This window comes from Colius striatus, chromosome 21 (assembly GCF_028858725.1).
Source record: "Colius striatus isolate bColStr4 chromosome 21, bColStr4.1.hap1, whole genome shotgun sequence".
Classification (NCBI taxonomy): Eukaryota; Metazoa; Chordata; class Aves; order Coliiformes; family Coliidae; genus Colius; species Colius striatus.
In genome coordinates this window covers 7,044,353-7,060,180 of record NC_084779.1, presented here as the reverse complement: position 1 = coordinate 7,060,180, position 15,828 = coordinate 7,044,353, and the positions used below count along the sequence as shown (strand labels likewise).

General features: G+C 51.1%; 1 protein-coding gene across 3 annotated transcripts in view; it reads right to left on the bottom strand.

The window, feature by feature from the left end:
- The window catches only part of SAMD11 (sterile alpha motif domain containing 11), a 158,983-nt gene that overhangs the window by 105,376 nt on the left and 37,779 nt on the right, over window positions 1–15,828 (bottom strand). Inside the window, exons 3-5 of one of the 3 annotated variants that reach the window (XM_062012846.1) lie at window positions 15,092–15,180; window positions 7,037–7,845; window positions 5,546–5,637 (exon numbers count right to left, since the gene is read on the bottom strand). In XM_062012846.1, coding sequence (XP_061868830.1) covers window positions 5,546–5,637; window positions 7,037–7,845; window positions 15,092–15,099 — 909 coding nt within the window. In that variant the 5' untranslated portion in view covers window positions 15,100–15,180. Of the gene's footprint in view, window positions 1–5,545; window positions 5,638–6,021; window positions 6,215–7,036; window positions 7,846–15,091; window positions 15,181–15,828 lie in introns of those variants that run through there. The other 2 variants (XM_062012847.1, XM_062012848.1) reach the window with 2 other exon arrangements.

The window sequence follows — 15,828 nt, the reverse complement described above, 5'->3', positions numbered from 1 at the left end:
ACTCCAGCAAACCTCCCCCACTTGCAACTCCTTAAAGCCCACTTATTTTCCTAAGCCATGGCTGCTTCAACATCTCTGCTCTTCACTCACAAGGCTGCAATCCAATTAATATTTTTTTCCTTTCCAGAGGGTATTTAATAAGCCACAAAATTAAATCCTTCAGTATTGTGCTAGCACTCTTAGTGCCATTGATCTGGGTTTGCTCTGCCTCTGCATAAAACAATAACTAGTCATTTTATTGGTGCAACACCCATCTTCCAAATCTCTGAGAGCAGGCAACATCAGGCAACTACAGTCTGTCCTGTTTATGAGCTGAGTTTGAGGACCACAAGGAAGAACTTCCAGTGGAGCACCTCTCATACCCGTATTTGAAGCTGTCAGTTTTCCCCTGTGAAGGGCTGTATGACCCAAAAGCAGATGATTTTAGGGACCTTTCTGTGGGAGAAGCAGACGTATGTGCTCCCACTGAGGCTGTGGATTCACTCAGCACCTCTCCCCAGCACTGGATGGGACCTGTGAGTCTCTCATCAATGTACCTTTATCTCCAGTTTCTCTCTAAAGGTGATATCTGACAGATTATTCTTTATTCAAGCTCAACTTAAAGTTGTGCCTTACACACCCTAAAAATCACCTGAGTCAAGTCCATTAAAAAAACCCCAAACTAAACAAAAAACCCTCAAAAAAGTCCCAAGAAATGCTAAGCTAAACTAACATGTGCTGGATTAAAAAGCAACAATCCAAATCAGCATGAAACCACAAATAAAAATCAGCAGACTGTGCCAAAGACCTTGGGGGAATAAAAAGGTTTATAAGCCTGCTTTACAGAGGGGCTTTTTCCTCACTCCTAAGGCAGCCCCCAGAGACGGGAAGGCAAAGTTAGGAAAACAGTTCCATTCACATAAACCCCAAGATTCTCCAGCTCCAATCCTTATGTCCACAGCAGCTCAGAAAGGGACCTAAATCTAATTTGTTCAGCTAAAAGTAAAATTTCAGACTTAATCCTGCCTGTACAGCCAGCCAAGTGAATTCTGCAGCAGGCAGTATCCTCTTCTCATAGGAAAACTCTCCTTTCTGACTGACACCCAGTGCAGAAGACTCCCCTTTTTTGGGCCAGCCTCTGAATCTGGATCACACAACACAAAGATCTACTCAATAGCCCAGGGATCTCCCTTCTTTCCTCCTTCCTTTTTGGGGGAGATGCAGAGCTGGCTGCTACCCCTATGGCTCTGAAACAGGGAGGCAGGGGAATGCTCAGAAGTCTTAGGGCTAAAGAACAGAGATTTTGCTGATTGCTGGCATTCAGTTTTTTAAGTAAGCAGAGAGTTACTTTTTCCACCCTTGACAAAGTCTTGGCCTGAAGCCTTAACCTCAGGGCATCAAAGGAAAACAACGACAATGAAAAGCAAAAAGCAGCAAATAAAAAGAATCACACACAAATCAAGAGCAAAACCACAGCCCCAGTAAGCAAATGAATGACCATTGTCATTGACTGAGTTATGCACAATTACCATGTGTCTTTCAGAGGTGGGCTAAAAAGAGATACTACCAATTCCATCTTGCTTTTCATTCTGTTGGAATACAGCCCTATCATGACAGCTTTCTGAAAGCTTGCCTTTCCTTACCTGGGAACTGAACCCCCAGCATGGGCCACCTTCCAAAGAAAAGATGGGGAAAGAGGATGAGGAGAAGTCAATGTCCAGTCTCAACACCCTTGCAGAGGCAGCAGGGCTCTCATGAAGAACACAGTGAGAGTCACGCTCTAAGGGAAACAATCCAAGTCTATCTATCACAAAGAATGTCTTTCCTCTGTCGTACTGGGGATATGATGCTGGGCTTTGCAAATCTGAGATATTTTGGTTTAGCAATAAAAGATTTTACTGCTGTTTTCAAGACCATTAGGTTTCCCCCTCCCTCTGGCAAAACAGACCCCTGCCAGCGAGCACACTTTCAAGACCAGCAGCCTGTGGGCTTCAAAGTGGAGATGGAGAGAATGAGTGAGTGGTGTTCTGAGCACAGAGGGAAGGTCGATGGGGACAGAGGGAACCCTGTAGTGAACGGGTTATACCAGAACACACTGGAGTCCATCCCTGGCTGAACGTGATGAGCTGTGTCTGCCCAGAACTGACACGTACAAATATGGGGGGAGACCTCTGTTCACATCTGACAGCTCACTTTGCGAAACCCTGACATCCTGAGCCTCCAAAAAATCCCTGCAGGGACTGAGACCTGTGTCCTCTATCCCCTCTGGATCTGAAAACCCTCGGGTTCAAATGCAAAGGGGATGGGAAAATGAGAGTTACAGCCTCTCTCCAGAAGAGCAGGGGGGGTGTGAGCATACAGTGCCCCTTCCCCACCTCTGCAGAGCTGGGGAGAGCAGCAGACAGCTCTGCACCCTGCAGGCACAGCTTCCCAGCCAAAGCCTGTGCCATGCCGACTGCACACCCAGCCTGGGAAGCACGACTGTGCCCTTCCAGCCCTCAGGCTGCCCCGGGGCTGCCCTCCCCAGCCCGGGAGGGAGCCCAACGCGCTCCTCCATTCCCGGGGGGGTCCTCCCTGCATCCCTCTCTCCCCGCCCCAGCTCGGAGCAACACTGCTGCCCAGAGGGGCTGCTCCTGCATCCCGCTGCCGGATGGACGGATGGATGGATGAGTGGATGGATGGGTGGGTGGGTGGATGGATGGGTGGCTGGGTGGATGGATGCCCGGGGGGAGGAGGCGCCAGGGCGGCCGGCGCGACACGGCTGCTCGCCCCCACCGCCACCCCCCCTCCTGCCTCAGGAAACCGGCGGTCGGTGGCGGAGCTGGGCCCCGGCGCCGGTCGCTGTCTGCAGCTGCAGCAAACGAGCTGCGACGGGCGGCGGGGCCGGGGGGGCGATGGTGGGGCCGGTGGCGGCGGGGCCGGGGCCAGGGGGGCCGGGGGCCGCTCTCCCCGGGCACTGCCGGCCCCGTGGTAGGGGGACGGCGCGGCGCCAGCCCCGGAGGGCTGTTTCGGTGCTTGGGTTTTATTGTGGAGAGCCAGACCAGGCGGTAAGGAGTCAGGCACGGTGGGGGGGGGAGAGAGGGTCGTGCAAGGCTCAGCTCGGGTTCCTCAGACGTGTTTTCCAGCTCGCGTCTGTGGCACGAGGCAATTTCCTTTACAGACCAAGCCCAGAAGAGAGCCGGGCTGGGCCTCCCAACAGTCGCTGCCACTGCTGACAGCCCCTGGCATTAGTCTGACGGGATGAGGTGACAGGGGATACACTGAATGCACCTTCTCCACGTCCTTGGAGCCCTCCCTGCAGTCAGCAGAGGGGGGAAGACGCAGATGCCGACCATATGAAGGCAACGCTTGAGTTTTTCTCGAGCCTGCTCTCGCTGTCCAAGGACTGAGTTCGGCTCAGCAGAACCAGCTGACAGGACCAGCTTCCCCCCATCCCCCTCTGCCACCTCCCTGCCCTCAACGTGAAAACACAGTACCTCAAGGAGCCTGATATTTCAAGTCTGTACTTACCTACACTATGGAATAGAAAGCATTTCTGCATTGGAGGAGAAACAGCTCTTTGATCTCAGTGGTGCTTATCACTAAATGGGGAAACATGAACTGTGCCTAATTTTGCATCCTCCTTCGTGTGTGACTGTTTCGAAGGTGCAGTGCACGTAGCTGTGACGAGGCACTACCGAGAGATTTCCTGCTCCAAATGGGAAACTGTCGTTTGGTCCAGTATTCACTCAAACTGCAGCACAGAAAACGCAGCAAGCACTGAGAAACGGAGCGCTGATAAAGGCTTTCATCGGGGTTTGTCCTTGCTGTGCAAATTCTGTGATCAAAGACTCCTCCAGTGAATTTATACAACTGAGGAAGCAGCAGGATGCGAGACCAGGATTTATTTCTCCTTTCCCAAAACTGTAACAACGCCTCTTCCTTCTATCTGAGCTTCTCAAGTTCAACTCTATTTTAAAAGACAGATGCACGCAGAGCTGCCTTCCCATCTGCAAAAAGCAGAGTTATCCCTGGCCAACTGTTAAAACCATTGCTGCTACAACAGTGCAAAATGTCATTTTGGCTACTGCCAATGTGGTCAGTAGACAGTGTCATCTGGATAGACACTTGTCACCACCACCAACCGTGGCACATCGCTTTGGTTTGCAGGTCACTGCTGCTCGGCCTCTGATCCACACAACTGCTAACTAAAGCATCTGCAAAACTCAACACCAGCCAAAGGTTATTATGCTGAGTTGTGCTTTGCCCCTGTGAACCCAGAGGAACTAGAGTCTGCCATAAAAGCCACAATTCCATCTACTTGGTTTAAGACACAAAAAAGCTGCAATAGAAGTAAGTACTCATAAGGCTGATGGGCAGTTATTGCTTTGGTGGGGCCTCCTGCTGCACCAACAGCCCCAAGAGACTCACACGGCAGAGACGGCGTCTTCACGTTAAGGAACTGCTGGTTATTGCTCCAAGCCCCTTCTCTTGGCAATGTGGATATGTGTATCCATATTGCTCCAAGCCCGTTCTCTTGGCAATGTGGATATCTGTATCCATATTGCTCCAAGCCCCTTCTCTTGGCAATGTGGATATGTGTATCCATACACACTCGTGCATACACACCCTATGCAGAATCACTGACATTCACAGTTCTGTGCAGAATCCTAACGCTACAGTGTGAACAGATTGTCCATTTGCTCTCAAACAAAACAAGAAAAGGAAAACAATTGTTGATTTCAGTGGGTAAGAGCCCCTAAATTTTCTGCTGCATCTGTTTCTGCTGTGCTACTGACAACACAATGGTGTTTCTGTCAAGCCAAGACCTGCTTTGGTCCCACAGACCATCAGCTTTGCTGTCCTGTTTAGGTGTTACTCTACTTGATGGTTATTTCTGCACATGGTTTTAATGCCTTAGCTTACTAGGAGTTCAGTAGCTTTATGCTTATAACATCAACATCTTTCTCATGACGATGTTGATGTGGGAAGATTTGGAATACCTCAGGATAAAGACAGACAGCAGAAAACACAAGGAACTCAGAAGTTGGGAAGGAAGGATCTTTAAAAGCTAATTGTGATGGATGACATGAATGCTGTAACATTAAAGATGAGCTTCTTCCTCCTTAGGTTTATCTGAGAAAATTCACTAATGGTTTGTAAACTGTGGCCATCCTGACTCTAACACATGGGTGCAATTATCATTCCCTCTCACTTTATTTAGCCATTTTACCCTCTGCACAACACAGACAAATGAAGGGTTGAGAACAGACAAGAGTCTGCTGAATGATTTGCTATAGACAGCTCCCACTGAAAACCACACAATCCCACTGTGTCCTGCATCCTTTAGGTCAAACACTGGCTCTTCCCATCTGCTCTGTCTGCAAACTCCTCTCTTGCTTGCCTGCAACTAGGCTGCAGGTACACTGACCCCGGCAAAGCCTCGGTGACTGACAGCTCCTAGCCCTCGAGATCAGGGTTTCATGACCACAGAAGCAAAGGGGTTGTTTTGGGTTGTTTTTTTTCAAGGGAAGGAGGCTGAGGAGAGATGTCTTAACTAAAGCACATAGTTTAACAATAATCTTACCACTGGAGACGAAATTCGACACCCAGGGCAATCACAGATTGGAGGATGTACCTGTAAGATTCCTTTGGACATAAGAGTCTTCAAACTTTTCCCTGGATGCAGAGAAGAAAAAGGAGGAGAAGGGGGAAAAAAAAAGATCAGGAAAGTATTTGGGGAAGGCGGGGTGGGGGGAACGAGGAGAGCACGAGGGGGAGCACCCCTCCCCTTTGCCTGCCAGCGCCCACCCACCTCCGCCCGACCTCTGCCCGGACTTTCTCCGCTGCAGATGCCCGCGGACAGCGGCACCGGCGCAGCCCTGCCGAGCCCCTGCCTACGCCGGCCCCGCCGCTCCCGCAGCAGGAGCCGGGGCTCGGTGCGCGCACCCGCGCGCGTTCCCGCGCCGCCCCGCCAGCCGCGCTCGCAGCCCCCTGCAGCCCCACGCTCCGCGCCCCTGCCCTGCTTCCTCCGGCCGTGCCGCCGCGCTCCTCCTGACTCACCCCGCGGGAGCTGAGCTTTCCTGAAGGCAGCCGGGAGCCCCGGTAATAAAAGACACAGGAGAGATCAGCGGAGTAATGACAATTAGCGCGGCCCCCGAAGTTATTCCCCTTTCCTCTGGCGATCGATAAACACGGCGAGGTGTCAGTCACCTCCTAATAGCTCCTCGGACCCCTGGGCTGACACCTCCAGCTCTCAGCTAATTACGTGTCGCGTCGGCTCTCCCCCATCCCTCCCCCGGCCCCCGCTGCTCCGGCCCGGCCGCCTCCCCGCTCTCCACCTGCCGCCTCCACCAGCAGCTCCGCCGGTGCCGGGACTGCGGCGCTGGATCGGGCTGGAGGGGAGGGGAGGGAAGCAAGGAGGGAGGGATGGGGGGAGGGAGGGATGGAGGGAGGCAGGGCAGGCTCCCGTCAGCAGCCGCCGGCGCCGCGGAGGTCCCGCACCACCCAGCAGCGAGGGGAACACCCCCCCGGCCGCCCCGCCCGCCGCCCCGCCGGGGCCCGTCCTCACCCGGCGCGACGGGGCTGCCGCTCCCCGCGGCGCCGAGCCTCTGCCCGCCGCCGGCACGCACGGGCGGGCGGCTCCGCGCCCCGCCGCCGCGGAGGAGGAGAAGAACCGCGGACCCCCCCCAAATCCGTCCTTCCCACGGTTTGCCTGGTGTTCAAACCTCTGCCCGCGCCGAATGAAACTTCTCTCCAGAATCCCCCCCCCGCCAAGCACACACATCCCACCCGCCTCACCCCAAAGCGGCCGCTCCCAAATCGCTCCGAAAAGTTCCCCGCTCGCGGGGTCTCAGTGTGGGGAGCCGGGAGAGAGGGACCGGGGGTGCGCGGCATGGGGAGGGTGACGGCCGCAGATCAGGTCCCGAGCTCCCCTCCGTGCCCGTGCTAATAGGCAGTGAGCCCCCCAACCCCCCCCGCCCCGGATCCCAAAGCGTGGGGGCGAGAGGGAGGATGCTCAGGAGGAGCAGAGCAGGGGGGGACTCCGGCGCAAGCCGAGGAAGAGCAGCGCCTTTACCTTTGTGCCTGATGCTGCGCTTCCAGTCCTTGGCCGTCTCCCTGCCGCTGACAAACTGGAACTCGTTGGGGGTGAGCCACTCTCCCCGGTACCGGATAGAGGGTCCTTTGCTCCCCTGGCACAACTTATTGATGTAGAGCAGCGCCTTGTTCTCCCCGCACTCCACCTCGATGCAAGGCTCTCCGTTGTCAAAGAAGGGCTGGAAATCCGGGATGGAGGAAAACCTCTCCAGCATCAGGTCCTCGGGGAGGTGGTGGGGGTGGTGAGGGTGGGGGGGGTGAGGGGTCTCGTGGAAGCCCAGGTACGCGCGGTGGGCAAAGATCTGGTCGTAAGCCGGCGGGTGCGGGGTTACCACCGGAATGGCAGCGGCGGCCAGAGGGGCGAGATAGTCAGGTAAGGTTTCCATGGGCTGGTTAAAAGCTGCCAGGGCCATCTCTTCCCTGTCAAGTCGCTCCTTCTTGATAGCAGGCATGGTGCTCCTGCGCTCCCCGTGCGCCCTCGTCTCTCCAAAGCACAGTGGCTCTAATGTCTCCGGTTCAACTTGCCCCCGCTCTGGCTGGAGTTTGGATGAAATGCGCCAGCAGCAGCAGCAGCAGCAACACAAGCACCTTTGGCTCTCGGGTGCCGGAGGTGGCTGGTATCCCCCGGAGCAGCCCGCTAACAAATCTCCTGGGCTGCCTCCCCAGCAGAGCTGTCTGGGATCCCTCTCCCACGGAGAAGCTAATGTACCGTAGACCCGGGAGCTGCCGTGTGGCTCGCAGATCTGCCCCTCCGGACTAATACCTGACATCTCGGAGAGGTCTCTGCTGCTGGAGACATTATTTTGGTTTGGAAAAAAAAAAAAAGAATAAAAGAAAGGGGTGGTGGTGTGTGTGTGTGTGGGGGGGAAAGCAGCTTATTGATTCCCCCAGATCGACCCACCTTCTCACCAGGCTGCAGGGCTCCCCACCGCCCACCCAGCCCCGCTTTCACCCTCGCCCTCACCCCCCCCCCTTCCTTCCTTTAAACTGACACCTGGTTTATTTATTTATATGCAATAATTAAAATTAAAGGCTGCGCCCCTGCCGCCGCTCCGTCCCCTCCCTCCGGCGCCGGCGGTGGCGGGGGAGGAGGAGGGGAGGGGGGCCGTGGCCCCGGAGGGTGCCGGCTCTCCCTGCTCTGCCCGCGGGGCCAACAAGTTTCCCGGGGGCCACCTGCCTCGCTCCCCCCCCCCCCCACCCACCAAAGCTTTATGCTCCAGGTCAGGGGGGATTTAATTTCCACTCCTGCACAAAATGTTAACAGACGCCGTATCACACGAGGGATGATATCTCCAGACAGACACACAGACAGACACACAGACACACACACACGCTCCCTGCCCCCACGCCCTCAACCCCTCGCCGTGCTGGGCCACTGCGTCGGGCTGCCCCCCGAGCCGGGACAGACACCCATTGATCAGTGCTGGAGAGTCACAGCACAGTTCAGAGACTCGCACCAAACAACATTTCCCTCCGCTGCCGCCGCCGCTTCTCCAACTTGGCCCATTTAAACAGCAGAGGCGCTTGCAAGCGCCGGCCCGGCGGCGGCTGGGCGAGGGGGTGAGCGACGGACGGCAGCGCCAGCAGCCGCCAGCCCGGCGGGGCGGCCCGGGGCTCCCCCGGCTCCGGGGGGTTCCGGGAGGCAGGGAGGGAGGCAGGCACCCTGCCCAAGGAGGGTGAACGTCCCTCGGGATGCCCGGTGCGCTCCCACGCAGGGATAAGTGCTGCCTGCTCTTGGCGGCAGGTCCCTGCCGTGAGCGGGCTGGAGCCTGCTCTCTTTGCCGTGGAGTGATGGAGCAAGACTTGGGAGACACACGGTATAAATTTGTTTTCCATTACAAGCTGTGGCAGACACTGCACGAGGTCCAAGGGAAACTGCCCCGAGACAACAACATGGCCCAAAAATTAAGCTGTGTGTGGTTGTTACAGAGGTTTGTCACGTCAAGGAGATGGAGTTCCCTGTCTTTGGATGCTAAGTAGGACTGTGAAGGAAGAGTTCCCTACCTCTGGTTGCTAAGTAGGACTGTGCAGGAAGAGTCCTACCTAGAAGGGAAATAGAAATCTAATTATCTCTTTAAACATAGTACAACAAATATTCCCCACAAGTCCTACAAGGTGGCAGAACAGTGAGAGTTCTGTGCAAGTTCTGTCTTAGAGGCCCCAGGACAACACCAGCAAGTTCTTTGCTTTGTCCCAAGGTGCATCTCAGTACTTGGTTTTTACAGGGGGAGGTGGTGGCAAGTTGAACTTGCCTTCCAGACGGTGGGAGATGCATTTGCTGTTGGGACAACTGGCCATTGACACAGTTAGCAGGGTAGCTTCTGAGCAACAATAGCCCCTGAAGCTTCAGCATCGTCTCTCGGATCATCTCAGACCACTCACAGAAAGAACATCACCTCCTCACATGTTTTTGAGGGAGCTCTGCTTTTAGCTTCTTTTTACTGGTGGGGTAACTGAAGCACATGAAGAGGCTGAGACCCAGAACATGAGGGCTGTGCCCATGCTGCTCCTGCTGTGAGTGAATACAGGCTAATATGGGTGATGAGTTCAGGTCTGTGCACCATGTGATTTGCCTGAAATCCTGCAGGTGTTATTTTCTGCTCCCTTTAGCTCTGGGCTGCTGGGTACCTCTCTCTACAAAAAGTCCACTAACTTGTGGGACAAGCCTTCATACCAGTAAAATCAGAGGAAACTGCCTCTCTGGGGTTCAGCAGATCCAGGATGGAACCTAAGCTCCAAACCCCAGCTTTCTTTAGACACTACTTGACCATGATCCTCATTTCTTGCCTATTTATTCTCAAGACATGCAAGCTCTGGGAGCCATCCTTCCTTCTTGCTCTAATGAAGGAGGCAGACACACATACCCATCAAACCCTCTCATTTAGGCTTTCAGGCTTAGGCTCGTACTCTTAATGCTTCTGATTGCTCAAGATGACAGGGGAAAAAAAATCACTTTCTATTATCACCTAATGAACCAAGGCAAATGCCTGGCAGAGGCTCTGGGAGATGCAGGCATTCTCTGAGAGAGGATTCTGGATGGAGGTCAGGTGAGAAGCCACACAGTGAGAACTGCTCATTCTCATGCTCCCAGCAAACCTTCATGTTTGGCTCCTTCATGCAAGGCCTTGAGAGCTACTTCAGACTTCCTTGGCCTGCATTTTATTTGTAACTTGGCTCCATGGCACTGTTCTCCTTTCACTTTTAACTGGGGAGTGGGTATTTTCCCCCAAAGCTGCCTTTCCTTTTCCCAGCCATAAGGGTCACTATTCTTTTTCCACCTCTATTCCTAATGGCAACTTCACCTCCAAGTGTAGAGAGAGCTTGGCCACAGCCTTCCCCAAAAACACTCTCCTCCAGGAGGGGTCACAGGAGAGCAGAACAACAATATCCTTCATTCCCCAGGAACAAACCCTTCTGTGATACTTCTGAACTCCTCAGATGTCTCTGGTTTTGACACACAGTCCAATCTCCTAACGGGACCTTGCCTTACCATCCAGTCTGTCCCATTAAACAGCTGTAACAAAACCTTTCCTAACCCAGAGAACTTTTATTTACCTTTCATTTTGATGGAACAGGTGACTTGCCATGGGCTTGTCCCACTGCATGTCAGCTCAGTTGCTTCCTACCTCTAAAGAAACTGGGCTCTGATCTGAACCTAGTCATAAGTGAAATGAATATGCTGAGTCTTCATTCTACAAGGGCAGCATCTACTTGGCTGTGTTTCATTCCTGAAAAGAACAGGCATTTGATGCCAGTCATGGCATTGGTGCACTGGCCAGGCTGTGCAGAGGTCCAGCACTGGCAGAGTAAAAGCTGCATGATGGTGACTTGATATAAGGTGCATGGCTTGGACCAGGCAGAGCTTCTTGCACACACAGAACTCAGTGAAGTTTTGGGACACTCAAGGGGCACAGCTTCAGGTTGATCCCATCAGTTTCTTACAAGGACTAAAAGTTACTAATAAGTCCTCCAGACCCCTCCCCACTGTAACAAAGAACCAGAGCTCTGTCTGCATGTCTGAGTTTGACAGCAGTCTCCTAACAGTAGAGCTTTTGGGATTAGTGTAAACAGATTCACCACTGGAGAGCAGAGCAGGGGGATCTGAGCAAATCCATGCACACGTGGTTAGAACCAGGTATGCTTTGCAAATTCCACACTGAGGAACTGGAACATGTTTTCCAGGCTGGGGACACGAATCACCTTGTTTTTTTGCTGTGTGTTTCCAGGGCACGCAGCAAAGTGAAAGCGAGACTCTTAATTTGCTCACAGAGGCACTACCCACAGTAAACACAGTAAATAATGATCACTTCCCAACATTCAGTTCTCCAGCTCTGGAATACATCGTGTTGGATTGAAACAAAACCTGCATCTTTTGTTTCTTTCAGGTCAAAGGTGTCAACAAGTGCAAAGGGCTAGCTGTGCTGCAGAGCATTGTGCAAGAAGAGATGGTGCTTCAAGCACAGATCTGAAAGCTAAGACAGAAGGATTTTCCTCCATCACCAGTTTCATGGACAAATTACTTCTCCTGGATATGTCTCCATTATTCTATTAATAAAAGGAAGAGAAACTTCCCAAATGTCATTTGTTATTTCCATGTGTGACAGTAAATCTGAGTTTCTAACTCAGATCAAAGGTCCTTTGTGTGTTAAAACCTCACTGCAGATGCAGGCCCTGCCCCTTTACAGGAAAGACAGGTTGAGGCTGGGAGGAGAGAAACACCCAGGTACATGTAAAACAACCAGCCTGAGCTCAGAAACTAATTCAAAGCTTCTGTCTTTGCAGGATTCCAGCACAGATGCCAGAGGTGCTGTCACCATGATGCCTCTGCCTAAGCTATGCTAAATTAACAGACAGATGCACAGCTATAGATGATGCTCAGCTGCATCTATAGCAGTGGTCTTGCTGACCTTGTAGCAGGTCTGTAGTGTGAGTTTCTCAGAGTCCCAGACTAGCTATACCAGCAGAATTCTGCCCTGTACACCAGAAGAGCTTCAATAATTCAACACTCTTTCAACAATCTGTGTAGTACCACAGAATGGCAGGGTATCCACTGAATCTCATTCCTTCCTGCAAAGAATTTGGGGTGCTTAACCTTTTAGGTCTGCCAGCAGTTCACAACTCTTCTCTCTACTTCCTTATCCTTCCACAGAATCACCCTGACACTGTTACACCAGTGATGGAAAGCAACAACTCTGTCCCTACCAAACCGCTGAGCCTACCAAAATACAGGAAAGGAGACCAGGAGCCACAACATCACCTCCCAAGCCAGCCAGATTCATGCCTTCCCCAGTCTCTTTCACAGTCCCAGAGGACATTAAGGCTGTCCAACAGCCAGGATTCACTGCTTTTTGTCTTTTATTCCCTGGCAGGTGGAGCCCAGCTCTGTGCTCACTGCGTGAACAGCCAGCCATGCTGCCAGAGCCATGCTCAGCCAGATCACTATTGGAGGTAATAGTAGCCTCAGGCCAGACTGCTTCATTATGAGAGATATTTTGACAGCCCAGCAGCAAGAGCAACAGCAGGGAGGGCACAGGTGGGTATTCAGGAGAGGAGAGTTTGGAAAGAGGACACTGCAAAGGGCCTTGCCTCTGAAAAAATGCATTCTCAGAAACTGCTGGGCTGTACCCTTTTTAGTCCCACTGATACAGAACATTGCCTTTTGCACCAGTTTATTGGAGTGAAAAAGGAGCACCATGAAACTCAGACGATTTTTCTTTCTTGTACTTCTTGAAAGCAATGTCATGGCAGTGTGAGCTTCAAACCAGAGCTGTAAACTGCATGCATCCCTATCTAGTGCAGGCATTTTGTCTGCCTCCAAGAGAACAGCCTGGGCCACTCAATGGTGATTTGAGCAACTTCTCATCAAAGTGCTTCCACAAAACACCTCTTCCAAATCACCTTCCCTACATGTGCCCTGTATAGCTATGTAAGCAACTGAAGTACATCAGTACTCAAGAAACTAGCTTAAAGGTCTGTTGGGGAGAAGTGAAGGATGATTTTTTCTCTGGGGGGCAAGCGCTTCAATTCTTAACTTGCTGTTCTGTTCTTTGAAATAGAGAATCACTTCCCATGCAGGAACACATTTTCTGTCCTCTCTCTTGAGTTGGTATAGTGGTTATGCTGTGCTGTGAACCTGCCTCGGAGACCTCTGTTTGCTGCTACACATGCTGCACAGCAAGAATCACCCTGCACCTGCACTGGGAGGCTGGCTGTGCCTCCAGTGACCATTTGCCTTTGTGAGGTGCTATTAGAGGATATGCCACTGGAAAAAACCTGTCAAATCATAGAAGGATTGGTTCATCTCTCTTTCTTACTGGCTGAAGTTCAGGTATGTTGTGGTTGCTCAGATCAGAATCAGCCTCGAGATCTCTACGGTAAGTTTAAATCAAAAGGGCACAATCCTACTAGAACCAATGGCAGATTTTTACTGACTTCACACTTGCAGTGTCCTAGTCCCCCACAACATACCAAGAAATTGCCCTTCTCTGCAAAGATTTTGGAAAACAAGTTTAGCTACATTCAAGTGATGCCTCCAAGATGGAAAAAAAAGCACTTAGAGAAATCACCAATGGAATAAGGCCTTAAGCATCAAAGCTGCTGTTGTAGGAACTGTTCCCTCTGACCCTTTTACTTCTAAGGCAAAAGCTGCCTTCTTTGTAGTTCTGGTTGTTGGACAGCTTCCCTCTGCAACAACTATACTTCTTTCCACATACTGCAATTAAAACCACATCTTTCTCCCTTGTCTGGTCCTCTCTCCTCAGAGGTTTTTATTGCTAATTCCTAACTGTTGCGAAAGACTTGAGATATCAGAGTTGTAGTGCAGAAGAAAGTCCCCACCAGGCTCCCTTTCTTCCCTAAAGCCTTTGTTTGTGCTACTTTACTAAGGCAAAAAACTGACTGCATCAAAAGATGGTGAAATGATGATCACATTGTATTAATCTGAAGCTTGGCTGGGTCCCAACACATAGATTACTCTTTGCTACTCCTGCCCTCCTACAACAGTGCCAGAGACACACTGAGATCCTGACTAGCCAAGAAGATGGGTATGGCTACTGCTGGGTTATAACAAGAGAAAGATTAGTGGCTATGGAAAAGAAGACAATGTTAGGTGTGTTATCCCAGCATCAAGCAGTGCCCTGAAAGAATAAGCCATGGGTCTCTCCCTTAACTCACAGGTGCCTACAAATATGTGTGCACAGAGAGCTTTTTTTTTCCAGGTTTGGCACATGAACCTTGTTAAGCTAATCCTTTGGAAATGATGTGTCAGAAGAGTCTACTGTAATCAAGATGGGACTGCTTTTAATACATGCCAGAAAGATCAAATTAAAGACCAGGTAGAACCTGCCATGACCAATTTAGGAGGTGCTGAAGTAGACACGACCTGAGCTGGCTTACAGTTTTCCAACATATTAATTACAGCTAATGTGTTCTAAAGTCTTTAAAACCCTGGCATCTCTGCAGACAGGTTTTGTATTGTTCTCATTCTCTTCCTTCCTAGAAGTTCATGTAGTCTAGTCAATTTCCTAGTAATGATGGATTAGCACACATCACCTCCCCACTAGAATAACTGCACCCTACTAGAGAGCTGTGCAGATTCCACTAGGAATGCTTCTGAACACTTACACCAACATGAAACTTGATGTCTAGATAGGCCCTACTCAGGGCTATACTGCTGTTTCAGATCCAACTGCAGCAAGTGTCCATTTGCCATAGCTAAATAAGAAAATTAACACTGGTACTGTGAGGAGATATCCCACAGAAGCTCCATCACACGGACCTACGTTTCTGTAGGGAATTCTCACTGAAGTTTGTGCTGCTTTGCTTCCTCTGCAATTTTTTCACAGACTATCCAGCTCCATGCCAGCACAGGAAGGCAGTCATAACTTCAGTGTTACTCTCAACACAACTTTTACTCTTTCTTTTACTCTCTCTCCCACCTGTACTTAGACCAAAACACACCTACAAACAGCCACTCTACAAGCAGAGTCTCCACTGAACTCCCAACACAAACACATATGAATAGCTCTGTACTCACTCCATCATTACAAGTCAGTGCTGGGTCAGGACCACGTGCAGGCTTCTCTTGGTTGGGTTTGTTTTTCTTCTCTTTGAAATCTCACATTGCTAGAAAAAAAGGAGACTCGTTCAAGTAAACTTGTCAACATGGTTCTGCTGCACCAGTGCTTTCATCACACAAAAGCTCAGACAAAAGAATAACACAAAGAAAGCAAAGAGAAATACAAATGAAATACATAAGCAGACATTTCTGCACTGTCACCTTCTCATGGTGATTTGAGTTCCTTGGAAAAAGAGCAGCTTTTCTGCTTCTTCCCAGCAAATGCAGCATGCTGCTGGACAAGGGAAGCTGCCTGCTGCAACGACTTAGCAGCAAGTTTTATTTGTTTGTCAGGCTTCCAAACTCGAGCTTTTCCTCCATGTGGAGTCAGGCATTCCAAGTGCTTTTTCTGCTCATCTCACTTCACTATGTGACCACAGCAATTCACCTAGTGACTCCAAACTCAGGTTCCTTACTCATAAACCAGAGGGAAAACCAGCTCTGTAACAGAGTTGGGAAGCACAAGTCCTTGTGTGTTCATGCTCCTCATTCTTTTCTATCTCATACTATAGATTTCTACAGCTCTGTTTTGCTCAGGTTCAATAACTCAATCACTGAGCAAAAGCAAGTAATTGTGAGCCATAACACACCACACGTGGCCAATGCAGGAATGTCAGAGCAAGCAGTTTACAAGTAATTTTGATGCTTGATGCTTA